The sequence below is a fragment of the Theobroma cacao genome, chromosome 5 (genome assembly GCF_000208745.1).
Source record: "Theobroma cacao cultivar B97-61/B2 chromosome 5, Criollo_cocoa_genome_V2, whole genome shotgun sequence".
NCBI classification, from domain to species: domain Eukaryota; kingdom Viridiplantae; phylum Streptophyta; class Magnoliopsida; order Malvales; family Malvaceae; genus Theobroma; species Theobroma cacao.
In genome coordinates, this window is record NC_030854.1 from 34,521,551 (window position 1) to 34,549,440 (window position 27,890).

Sequence of the window (27,890 nt, forward strand, 5' to 3'; positions counted from 1 at the left end):
TTGGAGGCCCAAACAAGAAAACTATAGGCACATTATAGTGGAACCAAAATCCAAGAAAGGCTGGCTACGGTCAAGTTTCCTTTTAATTCTTCTCTTACCATATTCTCCTCATTTCCTCCCCTTTAAAAGGTTCTGCATTTTGATCCATTCTTCAGGTAAAAAGAAAAAAGAAATCACAAAACCCTTCATTACCCATTACCCAGAATCCCCTTTTCCTTGCTTTCCCTCCTACTTTTCAATCAGATGATAGAGAAAGTACCGTTCTTTTGTTTATCTTTTTGTTTTTCACTCTGTTTTGCAGGTTTCAATCGTCTTAGAAGTTGATTTTGGTCGGTTTTTGAAGCATGTAAGTCTTATTATTTTGTTGCCCGTATGGTGTTTGTTCTTTTCCTTTTTTATTTTTATTTTTTTGAAGTTTGTTTCTTTGATCGTTTCGCTTGTTATCTGTAGCCAGCTTAATCACATTTAGCCTTCACTATATACATATATATATATATGGTTTTTAGCTTTTTGCTTTTGTTTTATCAAGACATAAATTATAAAAGAATTGATTAATTACTTTGAAAATCTAGTCCCCTGATACTTATTTATGTGGTTTTTCACCACTGTGAAAAGTTGCATATTCTTTGCTTAGGGGAATTTTGAGTTAGAACTTTTTGTTTGACAAATTCATGACTTTTTGCAATTTTAATGACATAGCCCTGACCGTTATTCAAAAAGGGAAGAATGCTGAACGGTTTTCATCATTGCGTACCAACAGATTGTCCTTTTTTCCTTTTTTTTTCTTCCTAAGGTGGTTTCCGTATTGTCATAAGCTTGTTACTGTTGCATTTCACTTTAGGGAACCTGTTAAAGAAGCTATTCTTCCTGGACTACCAGATGATTTGGCGTTGAGATGTCTAGCCAAGTTGTCACATGGTTACGATGGGGTGCTTGAAGCTGTCTCAAAGAGGTGGAGAGATTTGATCCGCAGCAGTGAGTATGCGAATTATAAAGCCAACCAAGGATGGCTTGGGGATTGGTTATTTGTTGTCACTGAACGTTCCAATCAGTGGGTTGCCTATGATCGCACAGCGGATATATGGCATCCCTTGCCAAAGATTCCAACTGAGTATGATGGCTTGCAACATTTTGGAATGTCCTCTGTGTGTGTCGGTAAACGGCTCCTTGTGATTGGTGGCTCCTATGCGCCACGTGATACTGCATATCCCCGTCAACCACCTATGATAACAAATGATGTTTTGCAGTTTGATCCATTTAAGAAACAGTGGGCCAGATTAACGAGCATGCAAACACCTCGATCTCACTTTGCATGCTGTGTTATGTCTGGTAAAGTTTATGTTGCTGGAGGGCGCAATACAGCTCACCCTCGAGGGCTTGCTCTTGCTGAGGTTTATGATCCAATAAGTGATCGGTAAACTTCATTTCTTCAAAGATCATATGGTTTTGTTTTCCTCTAAACACCGTGGGAGTTGATTACTACTGCAAATGCTTTTCATGTTTGCAACTCTGGTTTATCAGAGCCACTTTTAGGTGTATTCTAGCTTCATACACAAGATGCATCAAAGATAAAATCATATAGGGATTGATAAACCATCTAAAATGTTATTTTAGCTCTCTGAGGCTTTTTTCTGGTGCATCATTCATTATATGTGGTGTATGTTTAAATTGTCGAAAATATGTTTGCACTGTTTGATCCCTACTTTTTCATCTCACTTTAACACCCCCTCTCCTTCCTCTTGTGCCATTACTCTTTGACAGAAAACTGATTATGTATCTAGCAAAGTATAGTTTGAATTTTTGTAAAATTTTCCTTTATCTAAGAAATTGATTGATTGGCTTGGTTTATGACTCAATGGTAATTGCAGGTGGGAGGAATTGCCACCAATGCTCAATCCGCAAATGGACTGCCTAGGCATATCATATAAAGGTAAATTTCATGTTCTGAGTGACCAGATAGGCTTGGCAGAGCAGACCCCATCAGAAATTTTTGATCCATCAAATGAAACATGGTGCACGGTTGATGACATATGGCCTTTCTCAAGAGCAATGCAATTTGCAGTTCAGGTGATGGGGAATGATCAAGTTTATACCGTGGTGGATTGGGGGGAGAGCTTAATTAAAGCAAGAGATCCTGTAAGAGGAGAGTGGATCACTGTTGGTGCTGTTCCTCCGGTTGTTCTTCCTGACCACTTCCGAGAACTTGAGGCCTTTGGTTATGGTTTTGCTGCACTGAGAAATGAATTGTATGTTCTTGGAGGGAAGGTTCTCAAGTGGGAAGAAGTAGGAGCTGGGAGGTTTGATGTCGTGAAGTTAGCTGGGGTGAGAGTTTGTGATCCTTCACAGAGGCCATTAAACTGGAGGGAAATCAGGCCCATGTGTAGGCCAGCAGGTGGTTCTGTCCTAGGTTGTACCTCCCTGGAAGAAGAAAACTCTTCTTGATCGGGAAAAATGATTGTTCTCCTGATGTACTTGTTAGAGAACCAAGCATTCTTAACCCATAGTGCAGGGAAACTAAAATGTGAATTCTTGTGCAGCAGCCTCTTATGTCTCTCATAGGCAAACCTCTGTTATACATATATAAAATCTTATTGGCCAAATATATAAAAAATTCCTAGAGCGAGTTAGAACCTTTTTTTTACTGTAATGTTGATTTTCAATAGATGGATCATTGGAGCAGATACAGGAGCATATTGAAATTATTCAATTGATTTCATGATTAGTTTTCTTCTCCATTGCTTTAAATATGTTGTGAAGGACAGATGAATATGCACCAAAGAAAATGGTTCTGATATAATGAAAGTTTAGATTGATAATGATGTTTTGTTTGTGCCACTTATCCTTGCAATATCAGTCTTTTTCCCTCTGCTTTTCTGTAGTTTGATTTATGGTCCTCCTCAGGCACAGTTAAGTTTATGAGAAATTGCCACTTTTTGTTCTAGAATTCAGCCTTACATTACCAGACAGATAAGCTTTACATGGTTTGATTGTCAGCTTTTACTTAAAGAATGTAGATTTTAGAGATGCAAAACACTACCTCTACACGGTTTTGCTATACTAAACTAAACCCACCATTCTCTTTCTTTGATCCTAGAATTCTCTGGTTTCTTTAGTTTAAGTAGAAAAAGTTAACTACTCCCTCTTCGCACTTCTTTACTTTCAGGCATATTCTGTCTGAATGGAACTAGGGCAGAGTTGTGGTAAGAATCTACCTAAGCACATTTAACTTATTGGTTAATCTCATTGTCAAAGAATCAACACAAAACCTTGATAGCCTAATTCTTGGAATATTAAAAATTTTAACCACATGTTTGGTATAGGGAATAGCATAGCCAATCCTTAAACCCTTGTTTGGTTTAAAAGTGGAATAAGGAATAAGAATTTCTCACTAATCTGTATTCTTTAAAATGGAAGAAAAGTCTGCTTTAAATATTCCCGACTCTCTCCCTGATTTTATCTATTCTGTGAATCATGGAATAACTTTGAAATATTTAATGATTAAAATACCCTTATTAGATTTACAAAATTACAACTTGATCCATATAAAATAATTTTTTCTTTTCATTTTCCATTCTTTTATCTCTCTTCTCATGTTCTTTCCTCTCTCATTCTCTCTCTAAGTGACACTCAACACCGGAGATGACGTTGGTGGCGACGGCGACGGCGATTTCACGTCCGAATATGGTCGGACAAGCTTCAAACGGAGATCCAACCAGATCTCGCAGTCAACGGCCAGATCTGGTTGCGAGAAGCACCAAATTTGGTGCTTTCCAACCAGATCCCACGGTTGGATCTGACACTCCACGACCAGATCCAATCATGGGGAAGTGTCGATCTGGCACCGTAGTAGCCAGATCTAGCCACATGGTGCTCCAAATCGGTGTTTTATTACACAGGTCGCCTTTTCGACGACCAGCTCATGAAAAAGAAAAAATAAAATGAGAAAAAATAGAAATAAAAAAATTATTTTAAATTTAAAATATTAATATTTATATATAATTTAAACATTATTAATATTAATATTTTAGGGTATTAATATTTTATTTATTAAATTATTAATATATTAAATTTTTAATGAGTATAAATAAAAATAAAAATTTAATATTTANTAATATTTTAATCATAATAATATTAAATTATAAATAAAAAATTATTAATTAAAATATTAATAATTAAATTATACTAAAATATTGATATTTAAATTATTAATAATTAAATTATACTAAAATATTGATATTTAAATTATTAATTATTAATATTTTAATGAATTATTAATATTTAAAAAATAAAATAGTAATAAATAATTATATATATAATAAATGGTATTTTTATCTTTTTGTTTTCTGTTCATTTCTTATTTCAAAGTTATTATTACCAATCAAACACTATAATAAGTCATAATAATTATTCTTACTCTATTTTATTCATCATACCAAATTACGTAATATTTATTTTATTTTATTCTCATTCTATTTGCACGTAATAACTATTTTATTATATTCCTATCTATTCCACGAAATAAACGTGCCATAAATACAATTATTTTTGTTGTCTTCTGCTATCAAAGTACTTTAACCCCATATCTTCCAACAAATTGGAGTGTTCACTGTTAAATATGCTATTAATTTCTTTATTATTCCTTCCATAAGGTTTAGCATATTGAAACCTCAAGTAATTCCAATCTTAAAGGAAGAAAAGGGTGAAATTAAATATTCCCTAATAGCCTACTTCCTCCATGGTTCTCCAAATCTCACCATTTTTTATATTTGAATTCCCAACCATTTCTTGGAAGAACTGTTACACTACAGCAGCTGTTATGCCTCCTTTTCTTTTTCCTCCGTTCCTTTTTTCCCCTCCCTTTAGTCTACCAAACATAGTGAATTTCTATTTTCCTAGTGGCTTGGTGCAGCCTTCTCTACTCCTGATCATCTCCCCTTTTTTCTTTACTAGTCCCCTGTCAAGCTGAAAGAAATCAATTTACTTTACATGTCAATTACACATATTGCTACTTTGTCTTTATTGCCTAAAATGAAATGCCAAACGCTTAGGTTCCAAGAAATGAATTCTTCAGATTTATCAACCCTCCTTTTGAGTTGACAGATCCATGAAAACCAAATGACTTTCTATTCAAATAAATTTAGCCAACTTTACCTATCACCATTCCCATACAGAAAACCCCCTTTATTCTTTAGAATCAGCAACAATTTTGCATCCATCATACATTTCTTTATAAAGTATAACTAAAACAAACGACTCTTTGTCAAACAGACTTGGCCATTTTCACATACCAGGTTTGGACCTTTGGCTCTTATGTCATTGCAATTACAAGCAATTTTCTTTTTCCTTTCAAGAATTCATCTCTCTCCAAACTTTTCTCCACTCGGTTTCAGAAAAGTGGCCGAAAGGGTAGATCCCACCTGCATGGGCTAGAATGCCATACACGTTTCAATCAGGGTTTCATTGGATTGTGAGAAAGGAGGGCGTGGTGCTGACTGCTTCACTGATAATTGCCTCATCTTTGTCAAATTACCCAATTATTATAAAAGAAAGGGGTGCTGGAGAGGATGACAGAGTGACCTGGTCGGTGTGACTCCAAAAAGAAAGAGCCTCATCTTTGAAAAAAGCTTCTATATCCCATGCCTTCTTCCTTCTTTATGCTACTCAGCTCATCAAATCTAGATCTTCTTAACTGTTGCTGAAGGACGGCCAAAAGCAAAAGCTAAACAAAGTTATTTACATATATATATAAAAGCCAAAGAATCTTCACTGTCATAATACAAAAAGCAAAGTATTATTATGACAGTCAAGCAAAAACCAAATGACTATTTCTCCTTGGAGGTTAAGCTAAGCACCTTTAAATCTCCTTATCTTCCCACCATTTAACTCCTACTACCCTCTCTTTCACATTACATGACATATTTCTATGAACCCAGAAAAACCCTCAATTCTTTTTTTCATCCAAAAATATAATGTAACATTCAAAATTTAAAGAAAGAAAAAAAAGAGAAAATCTTCTCAAGTTCTTTTGATGGTTTCTTTGTTTTTTCATGGCAACAACAACTCAGAAACTGGTCGTAGAAGTGATTGATGCACGTAATCTAGTACCGAAAGACGGTCACGGGGCGTCGAGTCCTTACGTTGTGATCGACTACTACGGGCAAAGGAAGAGGACGAGCACAGTTACGAGGGACATAAACCCTACATGGAACGAGGTTCTTCAGTTCAACGTGGAAAAACCCTCTGATGTTTTCAATGACATGCTTGAACTCGACGTCTACCATGATAAGAATCATGGGCCAACCAATAGGAAAAATTCTTTGGGAAGGATAAAGTTGAGTTCTGGACAGTTTGTTAAGAAAGGTGAAGAGGCTTTGATTTATTATCCTTTGGAGAAGAAATATTTGCTTAGTTGGGTTCAAGGTGAGATTGGTTTGAAGATTTATTATGCTGATGAAGTGGGGCCACCTCCACCAGTGGCGGCGCAGCCTTTGGAGGAGACGAAAGCGGAGGAGGTGAAGGCGGAGCCTCCGTCGAGTTCGGCAGCAGCCCCTGTGTCTTCTGACCAACAGCCAGAGACGGCTGAGGTGAAGCCTGATGACACTCCGGCAAGTTCAGTAGAGGGGAATCCAGCGCCGGCGCTGAGTGAGCAGCCTGCGGAAGGTGAGAAAGCTAAGGAAGCTGCGCCAGCGGGAGAAGAAAATGGTGCAGCTGAAGGTGAAAAGCCAGAAGAAGGAGGTGATCAAGTGGATCCGGAAGCAGATTCACAATCCGCACAACATGATCATCACGATGATGACATTGTTCTTGAGCCCACGTCAGCAAATTGGGCCCCAACCCCCCAACCGGAGATCATGGCATCAACAACATCTGGGTCCATTCCGGAAATTAAAGTTGCCCGAACCACCTCTGCTCCGCCGCCAATCACACGGCCAGCAACCCCCACCAATTTTGCTTCTTCGGTGGACCCACCTGATCACACCCCGATCGAACGATCCTCATTTGATCTCGTCGAAAAAATGCATTATGTTTTCGTCAAAGTGGTGAAAGCCGGTTCCCTCCCCACCAATGGCAACCCTGTCGTTAAGATCGCCATCTCCGGTTGCCGTGTCACATCAAAGCCGGCTCGAAAAGCCATGTATTTTGAGTGGGACCAGACGTTCGCCTTCGCCCGCGACACACCTGAAACCTCTTCGTTTCTAGAAATTTCCGTTTGGGCCGATGCGGGCGGCGCCAATTTCTTGGGTGGAGTTTGCTTCGATGCGACGGAGATGCCTCTACGGGACCCACCGGACAGCCCGTTGGCGCCGCAATGGTACAGGTTGGAGGGAGGTGGAGCCCATAGAGGAGATCTAATGCTTGCCACATGGATCGGGACCCAAGCTGACGAGGCATTTCCTGATTCATGGAAATCTGACACTTCCGGTAACCTTATCAATTCCCGTGCCAAAATTTATCAATCCCCTAAGCTTTGGTACCTTCGAGCTTCCGTCCTCGAAGCGCAAGACATTTTGCCGTTAACGGCATTAAAAGAAGGCTCGTTTCAAATCAAAGTCCAATTGGGATTCCAAGTGCAGAAAACTAAAGTTTCCGTTTCCCGCAACGGCAATCCGTCATGGAATGAAGATCTCATGTTCGTAGCCGCCGAGCCATTTGGCGACCATTTAATATTCTACCTTGAGTACCGGCAATCAAAAGGACCGGTGACGTTGGGAGTCGTCGGAATATCGCTCACCGCCATTGAACGTCGCGTCGATGATCGGAAAGTAATATCCCGATGGTTCAATCTCGAGGACCCGAAAAACGAGAAAAAAGGTTACAAAGGTAGAGTACATTTGAGCCTATGTTTTGACGGTGGATATCACGTGATGGACGAGGCGGCACACGTTTGCAGCGACTATCGACCGACAGCAAGACAATTGTGGAAACCAGCGGTCGGGACCCTTGAGCTTGGGATCATTGGTTGTAAGAATTTGTTACCGATGAAAACAATAAACAGTAAAGGGTTCACAGATGCATACACCGTGGCGAAATACGGGTCGAAGTGGGTCCGAACGCGTACAGTATCGGATTCTTTGGATCCGAAATGGAATGAGCAGTACACGTGGAAGGTGTATGATCCATGTACGGTGTTGACAATTGGCGTATTTGATAGTTGGGGAGCGTTGGATATCGACGGTGGAAAAGAAGCCACGCGTCCTGATTCCCGTATGGGTAAAGTACGAATACGTATATCAACTTTGGAGATGGGTAAGGTGTATAAGAATACGTATCCATTGGTGATGTTGGGAAATAGGGGAGTACAAAAAATGGGTGAGCTAGAGTTGGCTGTCAGGTTTGTACGTGCAGCTCCAACGTTAGATTTCTTACACGTGTACTCTCAGCCTTTGTTACCACTGATACACCATATCAAGCCTTTGGGAATGGCCCAACAAGAGATGTTGAGGAGCACAACTGTGAAACTCTTGGCTGCACACTTGTCACGATCGGAGCCGCCGCTTAGGAGTGACGTGGTACGTTACATGCTTGATGCGGACTCACACACGTTTAGCATGCGGAAAGTACGTGCGAACTGGTCAAGGATAGTGAACGTGCTATCGGGTTTAATCGATATCGTAAGGTGGATTGAGAATACACGTGCATGGAAGAATCCAACGGCTACGATACTTGTGCATGCATTGCTAGTGATGCTTGTTTGGTTCCCTGATTTGATTGTCCCCACAATAGCATTTTATGTGTTTGTGATTGGAGTTTGGAACTATAGGTTTAGATCAAGGGACAAGCTACCCCACTTTTGCCCTAAGATCTCATTGGCGGACACCGTTGATCGTGACGAACTTGATGAAGAATTCGATACAATGCCGAGCACCCGATCACCGGAAATCATACGTGTGAGGTACGACAAGTTACGCGCTGTTGGAGCACGTGTGCAAAACATATTGGGTGATTTCGCCACGCAAGGCGAACGTGTACAAGCTCTGGTGACGTGGCGGGACCCTCGTGCCACGGGGATTTTTGTAGGATTATGTTTTGTGGTGGCATTCATGTTGTACTTGGTACCGCCGAAGATGGTAGCAATGGCATTTGGATTCTACTATTTCCGGCACCCCCTGTTCCGGGACCGGATGCCGTCGCCGGCGATGAACTTCTTCCGAAGGCTTCCAGCATTGTCTGACAGAATCATGTAGGTTGAAGGGGAAAAGGGCAGTCTTTTTCTACGTCTAGTTAAGTGAAAGCACTTGATTATATTAATAGGTACCATATAGGGAGCTAGTATGTTTTTTTTGTTACTTTACGTGTAACGTACAGAGTCTTTTTTGCTAAGCAAAGAGGAGATAATGAATAAATTTATTAATAAATGATAAATAATCCTTGTATGATAGTATGATTGCTTGCTTGTTTGTAATTCTTAAGGGATATCAAGATATATGAAAGGATTGGATAACTTGCAAATCTGCATAACGTCACTGAAATTATTTCTTCTGTTTGACCCAAGATGAGGGCCTGGTCTGCTCAATGGATTAACAGCCAGCCACTGTTCCAAGAGGTGAGACTCAGACTGGTAGCACGTTGTTGGAAAATCAATAAGCTTATTATTCTTGCAAATATCAATAACACAAGAAGATATGTATCACCAACTAATTCAATCATCTCTTCCTCTTTTGGAAGTTAGTTCAAGTAATTTATTATGTCCAAGTTGTTGTGTGGGTATATAATTCCCATGACTGATAGCTGATAATGCTAATTCTGTTTATTAATTGGATTATAATTCATAGGCTGGTAAATGTAAAGCTGCTGATACATGGGAATTCTAAAAGCACAACCAGAAACGATTTGATTGGCGCAAGATAGTTTGGTTCCTACATCCTGTTCCAAAGCACTCTTTCATAACCAGGCTTGCAGCACTTAGCAGAGCACCGGCTTTACAGAAGCCTAAACCTGGGGCTTGAATATTAATACATTAATAAGGTTAGGTCATAGATGTCGTTTGTTTTTGCATGTTTCTATAAACTGTTTGGAATTATATGCTAAAAAACTTTGAATTCATGACCAACTGGGATTTGCCATATCGAATTTCTCTAGGCAAAAACTGCTTTGAAGGGCAAGTATTTTGTTGCTTTTCAAATCAAACCAACCTGGTCCAGCTACACAAATCACATTTGTTTGAAGGAAGAAGAAAGGAATCATTGTCTGAAACCTCAGCCCTATTTTTTTGTTTTTTTCAAACATATTACTAAATTTATGCCTGTCTTAATTGCATTGCAGACATACATAGCTGATAAGCATTAATATCGACACTTAAGTCAAAACTGGTGGCCAAACATCGGTAGTCTAGGAGCCTGTTTGATTTGATTTTTTTTTAATTTAAAAGTTATTATAAAATTTTTATAAAAAATAATAGTTTTTAGAATTAAATTGAAATTATTTGGTAAATTTTTTTTTATAAGTTATAATTTTGATTAAAATTATCGTAAAATGTATTTTTTTTTTTAAGAGAGTAATATTGTAATTATTTTTAATAGATAAAGATATTTTTAAAATAAAAATAAAAATTATCTTGCATTTAAAAAAAATAGAAGAACTAAAGCTCTTTTTTTAAAAAATTTTATTTTTTTAAAAAAAATTATTTTTTTTGTGAAGAGTTTTTTAAAATTTATGTTTGACCTGCTTTTTGCTTTTAAGAGATAAATAAACTAAAACAAAGTCATGTCAAACAAGCACTAAGTCATTGGTTATTTTTTACTGTTCTGAAACTTTTTTTGTTGTTTTGGAGTGTTTAGTTTCTTCTGGCCTTTGTTGCCTTGTTCCTTTTGTAACACCTGAAAATCTACATAACTAACGTGTCATTGTTCTTGTAAACATCACCAATAAGAAAATGCCAACTACTTCAATGGTCTGCACCAAGTACCTTGGGTAGAAGCTATTGCAACTAATCCTGGCTACTTCATTTACTTCCAAGTTGCTTTGTCTGAAACTATAAGGATTCCCATAAAGGCTAATACAGATTGTTGGATTAATCCAATAACAGAAAAAGGAAAAACAAAATTAATTGGTACAAGTTGATTTGGTTCCAATTTCCAAGTTGGTATGGGGCTTGCAGCCTGTCAGAATTACTGATTGTTTCTTATGAAGTGGTGCAGAGAAAATAAGATGCCATCTAATTTTTTCCTGTTTCTCTATTTAGAATTCAAAGTGCTGGAACACTTGTAATATTCACCGACAAAGTTTGGATTGGCACTCTGAAATTTGAGTTCCTCTGTTAAAACTGAATATAGCTCAGCTTCAATGGCTTGATGATGCTTTGAATGGGTGGAGATGAGGTCACGAGCAACAGCATGTGACTAGTCTGAAATAGCAGTTTATGCATTGGTTATTTTCTGTTTTTTGTCTTCAGCATTTTGTCAATTTAGCAACGTGGACTTACCATGTTGAGTTGTAAATACTAAGGATATCAGCCACTAATATCATGCTACAGCAAAACAGTTATTGGTGGTTTTATTGTTAAGTTATGTATTGGTCTTTTGTTTTTGTTTGTTCTCTCTGTTCTGTAACTACTAGGAATATATGCTCAATGAAAAACAGAACATTGTGTCTTTGTCTTCATGCTTTTCTCTCGGCTTGATTAAGTTTCAATGTATTTTTTAATTCATCCCTTTTTAACATCCTCTAGGTGAAAAACTACTTTAAAGGGCAAGTTTTTTTATTCAAACCAGCTTGTTCCAGCTACTTTTATTCACGTTTACAAGAAGAAAGAAACAAAAGATGGATGTTCAGAAAACTCAGCCTAATGTTCTGTTTTCTTTCCAACCAGAATACATTGACAGCCTGTCCTAAATTTGCACTTCAAACATAGATCATAAGCCCTAAAATGGAGTTGAATAATTGCAATTAAACAACAAGCCATTCACTACCCTGTTTAATTCATTGATTGAACTAAAGCTTGAGTTCACAAGGGATCTGGAAAAATCTGCTCCAAGCTTGCCTAATTTTGGGTCCCTGGGACAGCTAGATACATGGCTTTTGAGTGTTGAGACACATCGAACTAGTTCATCCCCTTCCAAGCAAAAGCTCGGGCCAGCTATGAACTTTGCAAAGACAAAAAACAGCATCATCTTTGGGCACATTTGCTACAATTGTTTTCCCCAAGCTGAGACAATTTAAGACCAACGTGTCTGTTTGATCCAAAGTATGTGGATATATCAAATTGACCAGACAATTAAGATTAGTTAAATTAAAAATCCCATTCTTAGAATTGATGTCAAAGCACAGTTGTGTACGGAGCATGCCAGCACGATAAAATTGTTTGAGGCAAGAAAGTTGTGGTTTGCAGTCAGCATCTGGTAAAATTCAATCCTTATTTTTACGATAAGAATGCTTTATAATTCAACAATGGTGGCCGTCATCTTCTCCAAGTTCTCCTCTTCTAAGTTTTAGATTTGTTTTTATTGACTTTGATCAATTGTAACCAGCTTACCCGCGAAAACAAAAACTTCAAGTTTGAAAGTTCGGAAAATTAATTGATCATTTCTTTTTCCGATCATAATTATTGCTCATAAATAATTTATACTCAAACATTTAATTTAATGATAAATATGTGTATCTTTATTCAAATAATCGAACTTCAATCTCTTTTCTCTCTGAAAAAAATATATTTAATGAAACATTTGAATTCAAAGGGACAATCGAATTAATATGAAATAACGGAGATGTTTAATATTTTTTTTTTCTGAACACTTAAAACGTAAAATACAAATAAGCAATGTTTTAATAGATTATGACAACATTTATGTGATTGCTCAACTAATTTTCCACTTTTCTTCGTCAAAAACTCTCTGCTCAAGCATAGATATTGAAGATATATCACTGGTCACGGCAAACCACTAATTAAAATTTGGTCTTTGGCCTGCCATTAGAAACGGGGAGTCCCCTGTTTCTAATAAATGTTGACAAGCATTTCTCTGAAAGTGAGTGGTCAGCTACCCAAAAGGCATTAATTATAGATTAAAAGCAAGATTACGACCTCTTTAGATCACTAACCTCTCTATTAGCTGCAAAATATCTCTTTGAGCATTTAGAAAGATGCCTAGCTAAGCTCAGGACATGATCAAATCAACTTTGAATTTTTATCAAAGATATTTAGCCCCCCATATTGACAAGTTTATTTTTCTTTGCTTCTTTTTTTTTGGAATGCTTTCATGCACAAATTTGGATATTGTAATCAGCTTACCAAACGAAATTAAATAAACCCGAATTTTGTTTTCTAATTATAGGAAGTGATTTTAACGTTTTAGTCCCAATGATCCATCATGGCTTATTGTTTGAATCAAGAAAACAAATAAATTAATTCCTTTTATCTATGTGACGGAGACGATAATTTTGAATATAATTATCACGAAATTAAGTTTAAAAATGTATGATTCACTTAAACAACATGAAAAATGTTTTTGACCATCTCTTTGTTTGGTGTGATAGAATGATTTGCAAGACACCGACGGGTCAGAATGGTAGACAAAAGTTTAGATTATTTTGATTTTTTATTGCCGAAAAATCAGGTTGGCCCCTGTGCAAGATCACAACAATATAATCTTTAAAGTTGCAATCTTATCTTTGTTTCTTTAAATGAAGCACATGATTGATGAAAATATCATTTTTTTTATTGTGCTTATTTTTCTCTTAGAAGAAAGAAGGCACCACCAAGGGAGGAAAATTGTAGTGCTTGAAGGTTGTGTTGTGATGGTAGTTGCTAATTCATCAACAGAGAGAGAAACCAAGCATTAAAATATTAAAACTTGGAAGAATGAATTATTGTGATGTGGATCATAAAGTAATGAGACCAAAAAGAATTCATTATCAAAGAAGGAGGTTTATTGCTTAGCAGTCACGTCTCCAGTTTTCTCTCCCTTGATTCTCCTATTGGTTTCCACTTTTTCTATTCTAATGCAAGCTCAAAAAGGCAAAAGAAATGCTTTATAAATACTAACTTATCCTCCATTTCATCTCCAAGCTGCTATTTCTCATTTTAACTCCCTCTCTCTCTCTCTCTCTCTCTCTGTGTTTCTGTCTTGTGTCTCTATCTAAGGAACCAAAGCCATTGGAGTTCTGGGATTTTTTTTTTTTGTATGTTCTAAACTCTCCTCCTTTTCTTGCTTCTTCCTGCTTGATAGTTTGCTTTGTCTGCATTTTAGCTGAGAAAATATAGGAGAAGGAAACCAGCCATAGCAATAGTTTCTCTTCTTCTTGTTAGAAACTTATAAAGAATGGCATATATCATTCAACTATACATGATCAGCTCTTTACATTCAGTAACATTAATGTTTCTCATTTCATATATGCCATATCAGCAAAAACCAAGAAAATTCAGATTGTTTTAATTGCTTGTTCCTTCAAAACCAAACATTTATACAGTTGCAATTATGATCACGTGGCAAGACAAGCCTGATTCATTCTTTTTCCTTCCTTCTTTGGTTTCTTTTCCTTTCATCCTTTAATGATAATGGGATTTCTTTCAAATCTTCAAATACTTATAATTGAATGCTTTTGTCAATTTTAATATGTACTTTTCATTGCATATATTTGGTTGTTTGAGTTTCTGAGCAGCTTCATAAATGGATGCTCTGCAATTCTTAATGCCACTGCAGTGGGTTATTTGATTCCTTTCTTTTGGTTGTTTTTTCTTAGGAATCTTGTTTTTTACTGTTTGTTTGTCCCAAAGAAACTATAGAATTTAAGATGATGCTTATACTTTTCTTCATCCTTTTCTGTTTCCAACTTTTCCCTTTTTCTCCTCATATTAACTTATTTAATTCTTAAATTTTGAAATAACATACTTTTCGTGCAAAAATCATTTGAATTATGCGGTAAATTACTGATTACATGATCAAACTTTGTGTCAGATTATATTCCCTCTTCTCATATCGTGGATTGTTGTTCACATATCTGTTCCCACTCCTCTTTGCTTAATTGCCTTATGCTTCTCAGAATTATAGTTGAAGGTCAAATTTTCCTGCATCTTTATTGCTTAGAATTGATGTTACAACAACTTTTTGTTACCTCAAAAGCATTGTATTCTTCTTTAATCTGAAGGTAGTAGGAAGAAAACCAGAATGACAAGACCAAGATTGTTCATCTTCTTGATGGGACTTCTACTTTGTGGTTGCTTTGAAATCTCAGCAAAAGCAGAATATATGAAGTATAAAGATCCAAAACAGTCACTGCCTGTCCGAGTTCAGGACCTGTTGGACAGAATGACATTAGAGGAAAAAATAGGACAAATGGTCCAAATTGACCGCAAAGTTGCTTCAGCTGAGGTGATGAAGAAGTATTTCATCGGTAAGCATCATCCATCACACTTCTTTTATAACACTTCCGAGAATAGAAATATATTTTTACCAAATGCAGCAATTTTGAGTATCTCAAGGGAAAAAGGGGTTTTGCTTTGGCGTGCAGGAAGTCTATTGAGTGGAGGAGGGAGTGTCCCAGCTCCACAAGCTTCTGCAAAGGCTTGGATTGACATGGTCAATGAATTTCAGAAAGGTTGTTTATCTACCCGATTAGGAATTCCAATGATTTATGGGATTGATGCTGTTCATGGCCACAACAATGTTTACAATGCAACAATTTTTCCTCACAACATTGGACTAGGAGCTACCAGGCAAGTAGATGCACTTTGCTCATATTTTCCATTCTCACCGGCCAGTCTTTAGTCAACGCTGCAGTGTAATACTGCATATTTCTCAGTTTCTTTTAGCTGTTGGGCTTAGTCTGTGGAAGCTTGAGAATATACTAATAGCTTTGCTTTAGTTAGTTCCTTGATGTGGTTCAGAACACTTTTTAATTTCTTATAAACCAGGGACCCTGAACTAGTTAAGAAAATTGGGGCTTCAACAGCACTTGAAGTCAGAGCTACTGGCATTCCATATGTTTTTGCACCTTGCATAGCGGTAGTTTCATTCACCCTTTCCTGTTTTTTTCCTCTGCTCTTTTTCATTTTTGGGGAATGTATGTATGAACTACTTATAATGGTATACTTAAGCAAATTGAACTAGTAATCTTTGCTAAATCAAGAAACACTTCTCAGTACTGATCCCTTTTGCTACTTTTTTTTTAACAGGTTTGCAGAGATCCAAGATGGGGTCGATGTTATGAAAGTTACAGCGAAGATCCCGAGGTTGTTGAAGCAATGACAGAGATTGTACCAGGATTACAAGGAGACATCCCTGCTAACTCTCCCAAGGGGGTTCCATTTGTGGCTGGACAGTAAGCAATATTTGCAAAGTACAACTAAAATTCAGATTTGGACAGAATCTTTTCATAGTTAGCTGTAATACAAATTCAACCTTACCTATATTTTCCATTGAAAGTCATGAAAAGCACAAAGGTCAACCTTTTCCATCATTAACGTATGACACAGTGATCTTTTTCCTTGTTGCTTGTTGATGTTGAATAAGACTTTGGTGAAAGTGCTGTCTATTTCTCTATAATAATACCAATATTTATATTTATACACGAAAACTACACTATTGGGCTTAAGTTTTTTAGTGGAAGAATTAATGCTGTGAACCTGAATTCCACTTCCTGAAAAAGCAAATAAAAATAGAAGAAGAGGTCACTTTTTTATCCACAGTACAAAAAAATTTCACTGCTTGGTTTAGAGATGAACACAGTGTGCCTGGTGGCTCTGGGATATTAATCAAATCATAGATTGACAAAGACAACTTTCTGATTGCAGATTTTGCAGCTTGTCAAATTTGAAACTAATTCCTCTGTCCTTTTCCCCTCTTTTTGCTGTCCAGGAAAAATGTTGCAGCTTGTGCTAAGCACTATGTAGGTGATGGTGGGACAACCCAGGGCATCAATGAGAACAACACTGTAATAGACAGGCATGGTTTGGTTAGCATTCACATGCCAGGCTACTATGCTTCTATTATCAAAGGTGTTTCAACCATCATGGTCTCCTATTCGAGCTGGAATGGAATTAAGATGCATGCTAATCGCGATTTGATCACCGATTTTCTCAAGAACACACTTCGTTTCAGGGTATATCTGTCTCTCATAGGATTGAGACCAAGTTTCCCCATCATTACCACTGTACAAAAGCACCTGAGAAATTTATATACACATGTTGAACATTGTTTCAGGGTTTTGTCATCACGGATTGGGAAGGTCTTGACAGGATCACATCTCCACCTCATGCTAACTATTCATATTCAATTCAAGTTGGAATCAAAGCTGGCATTGACATGGTTAGAGACTTAGTTTATCAAATGTAGAATTTTTATGCTTTACTTATTCATATAATGCTTGTTATATCACTCTTGCAGGTCATGGTTCCATTCAACTATACAGAATTCATCGACGGGCTAACCTTCCAGGTGAAAAACAATATAATCCCCATGAGCCGCATTAATGATGCAGTGATGAGAATTTTGCGAGTTAAGTTTGTAATGGGTCTATTCGAGAACCCACTAGCAGATTACAGCTTGGTCGACCAACTTGGAAGTCAGGTTAGTTTAATATAGCTAGGTTGTTCTTTAAACATTAGGATGATTTTATAATGTCCTAATTTTTCCCAATTAAATTCAACAGGAGCATAGAGAGTTGGCTAGAGAAGCAGTGAGAAGATCACTTGTTTTGCTAAAGAATGGACAATCTACCGATCATCCATTGCTTCCCCTACCCAAGAAGACTTCGAAAATACTAGTTGCCGGTAGTCATGCAGATAATTTGGGTTATCAATGCGGTGGATGGACAATTGAGTGGCAGGGCTTGAGCGGCAACAACCTCACAAGCGGTAAGCAAACAATGTCCCCCTATTGTCTTACACTATGTTTGGTAGGAGAGAAAGAGGAAGGAAAGTAATGTCTTGTTATTCCCCTTTTTTGTTTGGTAAGGGGGAAGTGGGGAGGGAATGATATGAATGGATTCTGCAATTTATTTCTAGATTTTATATAAGCGTCCATTATAGGAACCTAAGCATTAACCATTGCAAGGCTCTTCTTATGAACAGGAACAACAATCCTGACAGCTGTCAAGAACACAGTTGATTCAAGCACCAAAGTCGTATACAAGAAGAATCCCGACACTGAATTCGTCAAGTCCAACGATTTCTCATACGCCATTGTGGTAGTAGGGGAGCATCCATATGCAGAAACACAAGGCGACAGCATGAATTTGACAATTGCAGACCCTGGCCCAAGCACAATCACAAATGTCTGCGGAGCTGTGAAATGTGTTGTTATCATCATATCCGGTCGCCCTGTCGTCATCCAGCCATTTATTAACTCTATCGATGCTGTCGTCGCCGCTTGGCTCCCAGGAACTGAGGGCCAAGGTGTTGCTGATGTTCTGTTTGGTGACTATGGTTTTACAGGCAAGCTTCCTCGTACTTGGTTCAAGACTGTTGATCAACTGCCGATGAATATCGGGGATCCACATTATGACCCTCTCTTCCCGTTTGGGTTTGGCCTTACTACAGAACCTTCAAATGAGCAAATCACTTCTAAGGACTTCTAACTGTATGAAATCATTGCCACCATGATTTGCCTTTGTTGGAATTACCTCTGTACTTGGCAATTCTTGATAGTAAATAACAATCATTATTATTTCTTAAATGTTTAGATTTTGTTACATGTTCAATAGACCCGACAGCCAAACATAATATGGGGGCCTATACCAACGATTTTAATTACTAATTAGAGAGATTGTATCATTGGAAAATCCTCCCATCACAGTGTAAGTGCACTATAAGAAAGCTAACTCCGTTCATCATGGTCCCTGTCCTCTAAAAATTCAAACGTTACATACTATTTGGTGAGATAGTAGCAAATTTGTACAAGACTTCTTATAGTATTACTCTATAAGAAGTATAAAATCAAGTCATACACTGATACATGGTTTCATTTTAATTGGTTTATGAAGTGATTTAGAAAATTTGGGATTTAAGTCATATGCTGCTATGGAAGTGAGTGATTGTTTCCTTATCTATTTAAATTAGTCTAATATTACAATTGAAACTATTTAATCGATTAATGATTTTCTATTTATCAGCTAATCTTATCTTATCTTGTGAAGAAAAAAAATAGTAAAAAGCAAGTAAATAAGATCAATATGAATTGTTATGCTTGAGTTTCTGAATGGTAAAAACTCTATTTATGGTCCCTATGATTGAGATCGAACTTTTTGCAGTTGATTCTTGATAGGGACATGATCAAACTTGATATCCTATAATTAATTATTGTGTTTATCTTCTAATATTGTTTCCCACGTTTCACAAACTATAAATCGATTGCCATTGAAGGTTAAAATTATTCTTTATCTTTATTGCAGACAAGTGTTACAGAAACTGTTGTAACTTGAAACTGGGATCCTAGTTAGTGAGAATCACACTGAAAGAGATATGGCAAGGCCAAGAAGATCAATCCCCATCTTTTTTGTGGGAATTCTGCTTTGCTTTTGCTTGGCAGCCTCGGAAAAGGCAGAACATGTGAAGTATAAGGATCCAAAGCAGCCATTGAACGTTCGAATCAAGGACCTGATTGGAAGGATGACATTAGAGGAAAAAATTGGACAGATGGTCCAGATTGAGCGGGCTGTTGCTTCAGCCGAGGTGATGAAAAAGTATTTCATTGGTAAGTGGCCTCATCTGTTAATTTGTTTTTATGAGAATACATGTATAAGTAAATATCACGAATGCAATTAGTCAAAGAAATATAATAGACCTTGGGTGAGTTAGACTCAATGGGCAAAGGATTCTTCTTTGGCAGGTAGTGTATTGAGTGGAGGAGGGAGTGTCCCAGCTCCAAAAGCTTCAGCAAAGACTTGGCTCAACATGGTCAATGAATTTCAGAAGGGTTCGTTATCTACCCGATTAGGAATTCCAATGATTTATGGGATTGATGCTGTTCATGGACACAACAATGTCTACAAGGCAACCATTTTCCCTCACAACATTGGTCTAGGTGCTACCAGGCAAGTTCATCTGCTTTGCTAATATCTTTCATTCTTACTAGCCATTCTCTTGTCAATGCTATTGATGGTAATTAACATCTGTTTATCTGCGCTGGGTTCATGAGTCAGTCCATGACCTTAAGATTAAGCAACCTGTGGAAGTTTAACAATTTAACTATTTGCTTTTATTAGTACATTGATTGGGTGCTTCTTTTTACTAAACCAGGGACCCTGCACTAGTTAAGAAGATTGGAGCTGCAACAGCACTTGAAGTCAGAGCTACAGGCATTCCATATGCTTTTGCACCTTGTTTAGCGGTACCTTTCACTTTTTCCTTCCTTTTTTATAAGTACGTGTAATTTTGGATTCTACAACGAGAGGTACCCCTCTCTCATTTTATAAATCTCATCTGAACCATCTCAAAAATCGAACTCTGGACCCGTATAGTTCCAAGGGGTGCAGTGCACTGCATCATGGTGCCAAACTGCACCTTAGGAATCTCACGTTCTAGCATGTGTTACCTCTATAGTCTAAGCAAAATCCCACTATATTGGACAGGTATGTAGGGATCCGAGATGGGGTCGATGCTATGAAAGTTACAGTGAAGATCACAAGATTGTTCAAGCAATGACCGAGATTATACCAGGATTGCAAGGAGACATCCCTTCTAACTCTCGCAAGGGTGTTCCATTTGTTGCTGGAAAGTAAGCAAGTTTTCAAACTATTCAATCATTCAAAGTATACATTTTGTAGCTAGTGATGGCAAAACGTCACATTTTTCTGTCCGAAAATTTGGTGGGTTTTCCCAATGAACATGTAAAAAATTAATGCTCATATTTAATATTACCTAAATAATTAAATTTATCTATAAATTATCATAAAAGTAGCAGCTCCTGCCTGAATATAAGTAATGTAAAAGCTAATTCCTCTGTCTGTTTTTTCCCTCTTTTGCTGTCCAGGAAAAATGTTGCAGCTTGTGCTAAGCACTATGTAGGTGATGGTGGAACAACCAGGGGAATCAATGAGAACAATACAGTGATAGACAGGCACGGTTTGCTTAGCATTCATATGCCAGCCTACTATAATTCAATTATCAAAGGTGTTTCAACCGTCATGACTTCCTATTCAAGCTGGAATGGAGTTAAGAATCATGCTAATCATGAGATGGTCACCAACTTTCTTAAGAAAACACTTCGTTTCAGGGTACAACTATTTCCTCTACAGTATTTAAATCTGGTTTCTCTATCTCTAGTTTACCATACAGAAGAATTTGAAGCAATTTTTTAATACATGTTGCACATTGTTTCAGGGCTTTGTCATCTCGGATTGGGAGGGTATTGACAGGATTACATCTCCACCTCATGCTAACTATACATATTCCATTCTAGCTTCAATCAATGCCGGGCTTGACATGGTTAGTTTGTTATCAGCTGAATTTTATGCTTCTGCTCATTTTTATCTTCTAAATTCTAATGCCTACTGTTTTTTTATCTTTCAGATTATGGTTCCAAACAACTATAAAGAATTCATTGATGGGCTGACCTACCTGGTGAAAAATAAATTCATCCCCATGAGCCGCATTGATGATGCAGTGAAGAGGATTTTGCGGGTTAAGTTTGTGATGGGTCTGTTTGAGGACCCGCTAGCAGATGACAGCTTGGTTGACCAACTTGGAAGTCAGGTTAGCCAACTAGCTTAGCTTGCTTTTTCAACACCAAGATGATTATTATATCCTTATTTGACCCAACCAATTCAACAGGAACATCGAGAGTTGGCTAGGGAAGCAGTGAGAAAATCACTTGTGCTGCTAAAGAATGGAGACTCTGCCGATGCTCCATTACTTCCCTTACCCAAGAAGGCACCGAAGATACTAGTAGCTGGTAGCCATGCAAACAATCTGGGTTACCAATGTGGTGGATGGACAATTGAGTGGCAGGGACAAGGTGGCAATAACATCACAGATGGTAATAAATATTTCCACAAATTACTTTTCTAGGTATTGGTTTTAGAATTTGATAAAGAATGCTTAGAACCTTTGCAAAACCCTTTTCATGAGCAGGTACTACAATCCTCACTGCTATCAAGAAAACAGTTGATCCAAAAACAAAAGTTGTATACAAGGAGAAACCTGATGCTGAATTTGTCAAGTCCAACGATTTCTCATACGCCATTGTTGTAGTAGGGGAGCATCCATATGCAGAGACAAATGGAGACAGCTTAAATTTGACAATTCCAGAACCTGGTCCAAGCACAATCGGAAATGTTTGTGGAGCTGTGAAATGTGTTGTTGTCGTAATATCTGGTCGTCCTGTTGTGATCCAACCTTATGTTCGCTACATAGACGCTATTGTCGCTGCTTGGCTGCCGGGAAGTGAGGGTCAAGGTGTTGCTGATGTACTGTTTGGCGATTATGGTTTTACTGGCAAGCTTTCATTCACTTGGTTCAAGACTGTTGATCAGTTGCCAATGCATGTTGGAGATTCACATTATGATCCCCTCTTCCCATTTGGGTTCGGCCTGACCACTAAACCAACCAAAGCTTAGTAGGCAATCTTTTTTATAGTATTTCTACTTTCAAGTTGTTTGAAGCCATTATCAATTACATTTAGCACCTTATAAAAAATTTTACATTTGTCACAACCACAAATGATATTTGTTATAAAGTATCCTGATCATTTGTGCTTACTCAAGGCCTTGTGTATAGTTTCCAATCTCGAGAGTCCGAGCATCTGTTTTGTGGTTGACATACTGTGAGTTCCAATACCTGCCTTAACCCCCATCTCTGCAAGTGTATGTAAGTTGCTAGGTAACAGGTTCCAGTTCAGTTTTAAAATATCTCCGCTTCAATAAAGGCATCAGGAAAACAGCCAACAACAATCTGCTAGCCTGAACAATTATCTCTTCCCCTTTCTGTTGAAAATTTCTGTTCTGTTTTTCCTTCTTTATAAATAAAGTGTTGAAATTATATTTGATAAATTTTGAGGAGGATGATGATGGTGCCATGCAAGAGACTGTAGGCATTTTTATTACATTGCTACAATCTGTCAAATCACTGGCAGAGAATAGAAATTCGTTCGAGTCTTTTTGACTGCAATTATAAATCATTTTCATTCGATAAGGTGAGGCTCTAAGAGATTCCAATGCTATTGCTCATCTTCAAATTAAGAAAAGGAAAAACAAAAATGAAAAAAAGAAACACCTCATCTAGCGGCCAAACCCAAGAGCCTGTCATTTTTCTGTCATATACTATGAACTCATATAACAATTGTAAAATATGCTAACTTAAAAACTCAAGACGTACAGTTAAACATTAAAAACATAAATCACAAATCAAACTTTACAGCAACAGTATCATCAATACTGACTGGAACTCATGATTATTGTCATATTCAAGTAATTCTAGCGTTTCTACATATCCTATACTGTAAATTTGTAGCTACATCAGAGTGATGGATATATGAACTTTGGGGGATAAAAGTATGTATAAGCCCATTACTATATATTATTAGAGAGAAAGATTGGAAATGGAGAACATCTATCACATAGTGCTATGCCAGAGTAAGTCCATATCTGTACTTACTCAGCAACTTCACCGCTCTTGCCCTCAGCTTCTTTAATCTGGCTCAGGATTTCTGCCTTTTTCTCTAGTAGGGCTTCAATTTTGCTATTGATTTTCTCTAACCTCTGTTTTAGCTTGCTAAGATCTTTACTCTTGTCCTTCCCCTTAAGTTTTCTTTTCTCTCCTTTCTTGTCTTTTTCTTTTTCTTTCTCTTTGCCTTCTTTTGCTTTACCCTTCTGCTTCTCTTCCTCTCCTTCACCTTCTGATTCTTTCTCAAAATCTACTATTTCAATTTCCCTGGAGGTTATGTCAGTCTCACACTTCATGTCATTTGCTCCATCTTCGTGTTTCTTCTTCTCCTTCTCATCAGTTTCTTTCTTCTTGCTCTTCTCTTCGTCCTTGTGCTTTGTTTCTTTCTCTTCTTTGTCTTTCTTCTTCTCTTTTTTCTCTTCTTTCTCTTTCTTCTTCTTCTTCTCTCCTACCTCTTCATCTTCATCCTTGTGCTTCTTTTCTTTCTTCTTCTCCTTTTCTTTCCTGTCTTTTTCTTTTTCTTCCTCTTTGCCTTCTTTTGCTTTACCCTTCTGCTTCTCTTCCTCTCCTTCACCTTCTGATTCTTTCTCAAAATCTACTATTTCAATTTCCCTGGAGGTTATGTCAGTCTCACACTTCATGTCATTTGCTCCATCTTTGTGTTTCTTCTTCTCCTCCTCATCAGTTTCTTTCTTCTTGCTCTTCTCTTCGTCCTTGTGCTTTGTTTCTTTCTCCTCTTTGTCTTTCTTTTTCTCCTTTTTCTCTTCTTTCTCTTTCTTCTTCTTCTTCTCTCCTACCTCTTCATCTTCATCCTTGTGCTTCTTTTCTTTCTTCTTCTCCTTTTCTTTCCTGTCTTTTCTTTTCTTTCTCTTTGCCTTCTTTTGCTTTACCCTTCTGCTTCTCTTCCTCTCCTTCACCTTCTGATTCTTTCTCAAAATCTACTATTTCAATTTCCCTGGAGGTTATGTCAGTCTCACACTTCATGTCATTTGCTCCATCTTCGTGTTTCTTCTTCTCCTTCTCATCAGTTTCTTTCTTCTTGCTCTTCTCTTCGTCCTTGTGCTTTGTTTCNCTCTCCTCTCTTTTGTCTTCTTTCTTTCTCTTTTTCTCTTCTTTCTCTTTCTTCTTCTTCTTCTTCTCCTAGCTCTCATCTTCATCCTTGTGCTTCTTTTCTTTCTTCTTCTCCTTATCATCCTTGTCTTTCTTTGTCTCTTTCTTCTTTTTCTCTTCAACATCTGCACTCTCTCCCTCTTCATCCTTGAGCTTTCTTTCTTTTTTCTTCTCCTTCTCCTCTTTGTCTTTCTTTTTCTCTTCTTTTTCTTCAACTTTTTCTTCTTCTACCTCGTCCTCTTTATCCTTCTTCTTTTCTTTCTTCTTCTCTTTCTTTTTATCTTCTTTTTCTTCGTCTTTTTCTACCTCATCCTCTTTATCCTTCTTCTTTTCTTTCTTCTTCTCCTTGTCTTTCTTCTTCTCTTTCTTTTTCTCTTCTTTTTCTCCATTTTCATCTTCTTCTACCTTATCCTCTTTAACCTTCTTTTCTTTCTTCTTCTCTTTCTTTTTCTCTTCTTTTTCTTCATCCTCATCGTCTTCTACCTCTTCCTCTTTCTCCTTCTGCTTCTTTTCTTTCTTCTTCTCTTTCCCCCCCTTGTCTTTCTTTTTCTTCTCTTCTTTCTCTCCCTCTTCCTCTTCATCCTTCAGCTTTTTTTCTTTCTTCTTCTCCTTCTCCTCTTTGTTTTTCTTCTTCTCCTTCTTCTCTTCTTTCTCTTCATCATCTTCTACCTCATCCTCTTTATCCTGCTTCTTTTCTTTCTTTTTCTCCTTATACTCCTCGTCTTTCTTCTTTTTCTTCTTATCTTCTGTCTCTTCATCTTCTCCTACCTCATGCTCCTTATCCTTGTGCTTCTTTTCTTTCTTTTTCTCCTTCTCCTCCTTGTCTTTCTTCTTCATCTTCTCATCTTTTTCTTCATCTTCCTCTACCTCAACCTCTTTATCCTTGTGCTTTTTTTCATTTTTCTTCTCTTCTATCTCTTCATCTTCATCTTCCTCTACGACCTCTTTATCCTTATGATTTTTTTCTTTTATCTCTTTCTCCTTGTCTTTCTTCTTTGGTTTTTCCTCACCTTCCTCTCTCTTCTTCTGCTTTTCATCATCATCTTCCGTCTTCCTTTCTTTCTCCTTTAACTCTTTATCCTTCTTCTTTAGTTTCTCCTCATCCTTGTCTTTATGTTTATCCTCCTTGTCCTCCTTATGGTTTGGCTTTTCCTTCTCTACTGATTTGGTCTTCAATTCAAGTTCCACCTCAACCTTCTCTCCCTTCTCATGGTTTGGCTCCATATCCTTCGTCTTGACTTTGAAATGCAATTCTTCCTTCTTGACCTTTTCTTCTCCAATGACAATAGATTCAGATTTATCTTGCATCTGTGGACCCTTTGCCACAAACAGAAACTCAAATGTAAACCCTTCTTGATTTTTGTTCAGATTCCCTGAAAAAAAAGGACAAAACGCAACCAAATCAATATCGAACCAACAAACTGGACTATAATCAAAAAAATAAGAATTTATTAAAGAACACAGCACCATGGTTGGTATGTTATAATTGCTGGCATTACACTTAGGTGTAATTTGAACACAAATAATAGAAGCATGATCTTTCAAATTACAACAGAAGAGATCTGGCTTTTGTACAAGGATGAGCTTTTGCCATTCAATTAAGTGTGGCTTCAGAATACCTCCACTGCCATCATAGCTGACAGCAGGAATAAACAAAAGAAAAGCCCAGAAAAGCGTACTGATTAAATTAAACTGAATGAGAAACCACATTTCAAGGAATACAACAACAGGAAGCAGTGGTAATATAAGATGTATTCATGATTAATAGACATGAGTTGTTTCATATCCTCAACACTTTCATACTCCCTGTCTGTCTCTATTTTACTTCCAAGAAGAAGGGAATAAATAGTTAATATAGACAGGCAACTTCCAGATGTGGATAAGAAAAGGATTCTATATTTCAGAAACATTTGCAAAATCCTGTGTGACCTTTCACGACTAATAACACTATACTTCTGCAGAGAGCAAAAGCACCGTTGCTATCGGATGCAGTCATCCCCCTGCCACCCCAATCATCATGAGTTCATGACAAATCCCACAAACAAGAGCACTAGCCATTACAACCCAACGCCACTATCCTCAAGACCAACTGAATGGCCCCCCATATACTCAACCTGCGTCCATCATTTCTCAACTAGCCATAAGTCAAAATCCTTCATCGAGCATGTTATTGTTGTTGTCATTGTCACTGGCATTATCATTACCATTATATTCTTTTTGAAGTTTGCCAACACGATATTAAACAATCCAGATCTTATACACTTTATTCATGAACATGAAATTAATTAGTCCCCTAATCATAGAACTTATATATGCATATAAAAAGAAACACGAGTATTAATTTATTCAACACAAAAGGGAATTAAAATTATCAAAAATAAAATAAACATGTTAAAGGCAAAAAATTCTTCCTAGAATAAAGCTCACATAACCCACCCCCACACCCCACACCACTCAACCAGTGAATTACCTTTGACAAATAACAGTCCATCGTTGAAACTTCTGCCTCCCAAGAAACCCCCTATTTTCTCTTTTTCAAGGATAGAACTTGAATACTGTAAGAATAAAAAAAACCCAAGAAATTTCTGCTAGCCCAAACTAAAGGAAGAGTTATGATGATTTACAAGGGATAAATTTGAATTTGATCATCCTTCTGAAATCTAAGCTATAATTATGCAGTTAACCAAAAAAATATTCTTTTTTCTTTCTTGGAGATATACCTCTACATCATTTCACACACCAAGAAAAACCCAGATTCCATTTCCCACATGAAACATCAAGAAACAGATCCAAACACCAAGCTATTTGCGAAAAACTAAACAATCTTGAAGCATCCAAACCCAAAGAAAAAAATATAAGAAATCTAGACACGTACGTACGCACCTTGAATTTGCTGAGACGGGCAGATGCAAAGACGGCTTTTTTTTCTTCTTCTTCTTTTATGGCAGAACTCATGCAAGAATGCTTTGGAGTTAACTAGAATTGGCTGGGTGTCTACCGTCTGGAAAATTGGAAAGGTTCCCTCACTTTATATAGCAGAAGCTGGGTGTTGAGTGTATCAACCGTTAAGAGCCAGAGTAGGTGACACGCAACGAGTACTGACAGTGACTTTGAATATTTAACTGTTAAAATGCCACGCGGTGGAACCTTTCCTGGCCTCTTGGTCTCCTCGATTGAACCTAGGATGCCATTGGATTCCTTAATTGATAAGAGTTCGGGTAATAACATTATTAACTATCTCTATATT

General features: G+C 37.3%; 5 protein-coding genes across 7 annotated transcripts; 4 read left to right on the top strand and 1 right to left on the bottom strand.

Annotated features, from left to right (window-relative positions):
- Positions 44-2,819, top strand: LOC18599841 (F-box/kelch-repeat protein At1g16250). Of its 2 annotated transcripts, XM_007029995.2 has the most exons (4): positions 44-155; positions 302-346; positions 842-1,414; positions 1,869-2,819. In XM_007029995.2, coding segments are annotated over exons 2-4 (1,149 nt in total). In that variant the 5' UTR covers positions 44-155; positions 302-344; the 3' UTR covers positions 2,443-2,819. The 2 variants fall into 2 exon arrangements, with proteins under 2 accessions (XP_007030057.1, XP_017976181.1); XM_018120692.1 differs by having other exon boundaries at positions 44-346.
- On the top strand, positions 5,137-9,452 carry LOC18599842 (protein QUIRKY). The gene has a single exon (XM_007029996.2). It carries the CDS (start codon positions 6,048-6,050, stop codon positions 9,183-9,185), a length of 3,138 nt encoding a protein of 1,045 aa, XP_007030058.2. The 5' UTR covers positions 5,137-6,047; the 3' UTR covers positions 9,186-9,452.
- Positions 13,901-18,765, top strand: LOC18599843 (beta-glucosidase BoGH3B). 2 transcript variants are annotated; one of them, XM_018122065.1, is made up of 10 exons: positions 13,901-14,115; positions 15,082-15,327; positions 15,445-15,649; positions 15,848-15,938; positions 16,109-16,254; positions 16,791-17,034; positions 17,136-17,240; positions 17,319-17,501; positions 17,584-17,788; positions 18,005-18,765. In XM_018122065.1, exons 2-10 carry the CDS (start codon positions 15,102-15,104, stop codon positions 18,508-18,510), a joined length of 1,911 nt encoding a protein of 636 aa, XP_017977554.1. In that variant the 5' UTR covers positions 13,901-14,115; positions 15,082-15,101; the 3' UTR covers positions 18,511-18,765. The 2 variants fall into 2 exon arrangements, with proteins under 2 accessions (XP_017977554.1, XP_017977553.1); XM_018122064.1 differs by lacking the exon at positions 13,901-14,115 and adding an exon at positions 14,819-14,990.
- LOC108662268 (beta-glucosidase BoGH3B-like) lies at positions 19,331-23,194 on the top strand. The gene is made up of 9 exons (XM_018121558.1): positions 19,331-19,625; positions 19,761-19,965; positions 20,171-20,261; positions 20,503-20,648; positions 20,904-21,147; positions 21,254-21,358; positions 21,443-21,625; positions 21,704-21,908; positions 22,004-23,194. Exons 1-9 carry the CDS (start codon positions 19,394-19,396, stop codon positions 22,486-22,488), a joined length of 1,896 nt encoding a protein of 631 aa, XP_017977047.1. The 5' UTR covers positions 19,331-19,393; the 3' UTR covers positions 22,489-23,194.
- Positions 23,243-27,723, bottom strand: LOC18599844 (trichohyalin). Its single transcript, XM_018121055.1, has 3 exons — positions 27,527-27,723; positions 24,677-26,016; positions 23,243-24,471 (listed from the first exon to the last, which is right to left on the bottom strand). Exons 2-3 carry the CDS (start codon positions 25,949-25,951, stop codon positions 23,521-23,523), a joined length of 2,226 nt encoding a protein of 741 aa, XP_017976544.1. The 5' UTR covers positions 25,952-26,016; positions 27,527-27,723; the 3' UTR covers positions 23,243-23,520.

Coding starts and splice junctions, on each gene's coding strand:
- LOC108662268 (XM_018121558.1), top strand. CDS start 19,394: ATGGCAAGGCCAAGAAGATCAATCCCCATCTTTTTTGTGGGAATTCTG. Junction 19,626..19,760: donor GATGAAAAAGTATTTCATTG/GTAAGTGGCCTC, acceptor CTTCTTTGGCAG/GTAGTGTATTGAGTGGAGGA. Junction 21,626..21,703: donor TTGACCAACTTGGAAGTCAG/GTTAGCCAACTA, acceptor CCAATTCAACAG/GAACATCGAGAGTTGGCTAG.
- LOC18599843 (XM_018122064.1), top strand. CDS start 14,966: ATGCTTCTCAGAATTATAGTTGAAG. Junction 14,991..15,081: donor TCTCAGAATTATAGTTGAAG/GTCAAATTTTCC, acceptor TTTAATCTGAAG/GTAGTAGGAAGAAAACCAGA. Junction 17,035..17,135: donor AGAACACACTTCGTTTCAGG/GTATATCTGTCT, acceptor ACATTGTTTCAG/GGTTTTGTCATCACGGATTG.
- LOC18599841 (XM_018120692.1), top strand. Junction 1,415..1,868: donor TATGATCCAATAAGTGATCG/GTAAACTTCATT, acceptor TGGTAATTGCAG/GTGGGAGGAATTGCCACCAA.
- LOC18599844 (XM_018121055.1), bottom strand. CDS start 25,951: ATGCAAGATAAATCTGAATCTATTGTCATTGGAGAAGAAAAGGTCAAG. Junction 24,472..24,676: donor ACAAGGATGAAGATGAGAGC/TAGGAGAAGAAG, acceptor TTGAAATAGTAG/ATTTTGAGAAAGAATCAGAA.
- LOC18599842 (XM_007029996.2), top strand. CDS start 6,048: ATGGCAACAACAACTCAGAAACTGGTCGTAGAAGTGATTGATGCACGT.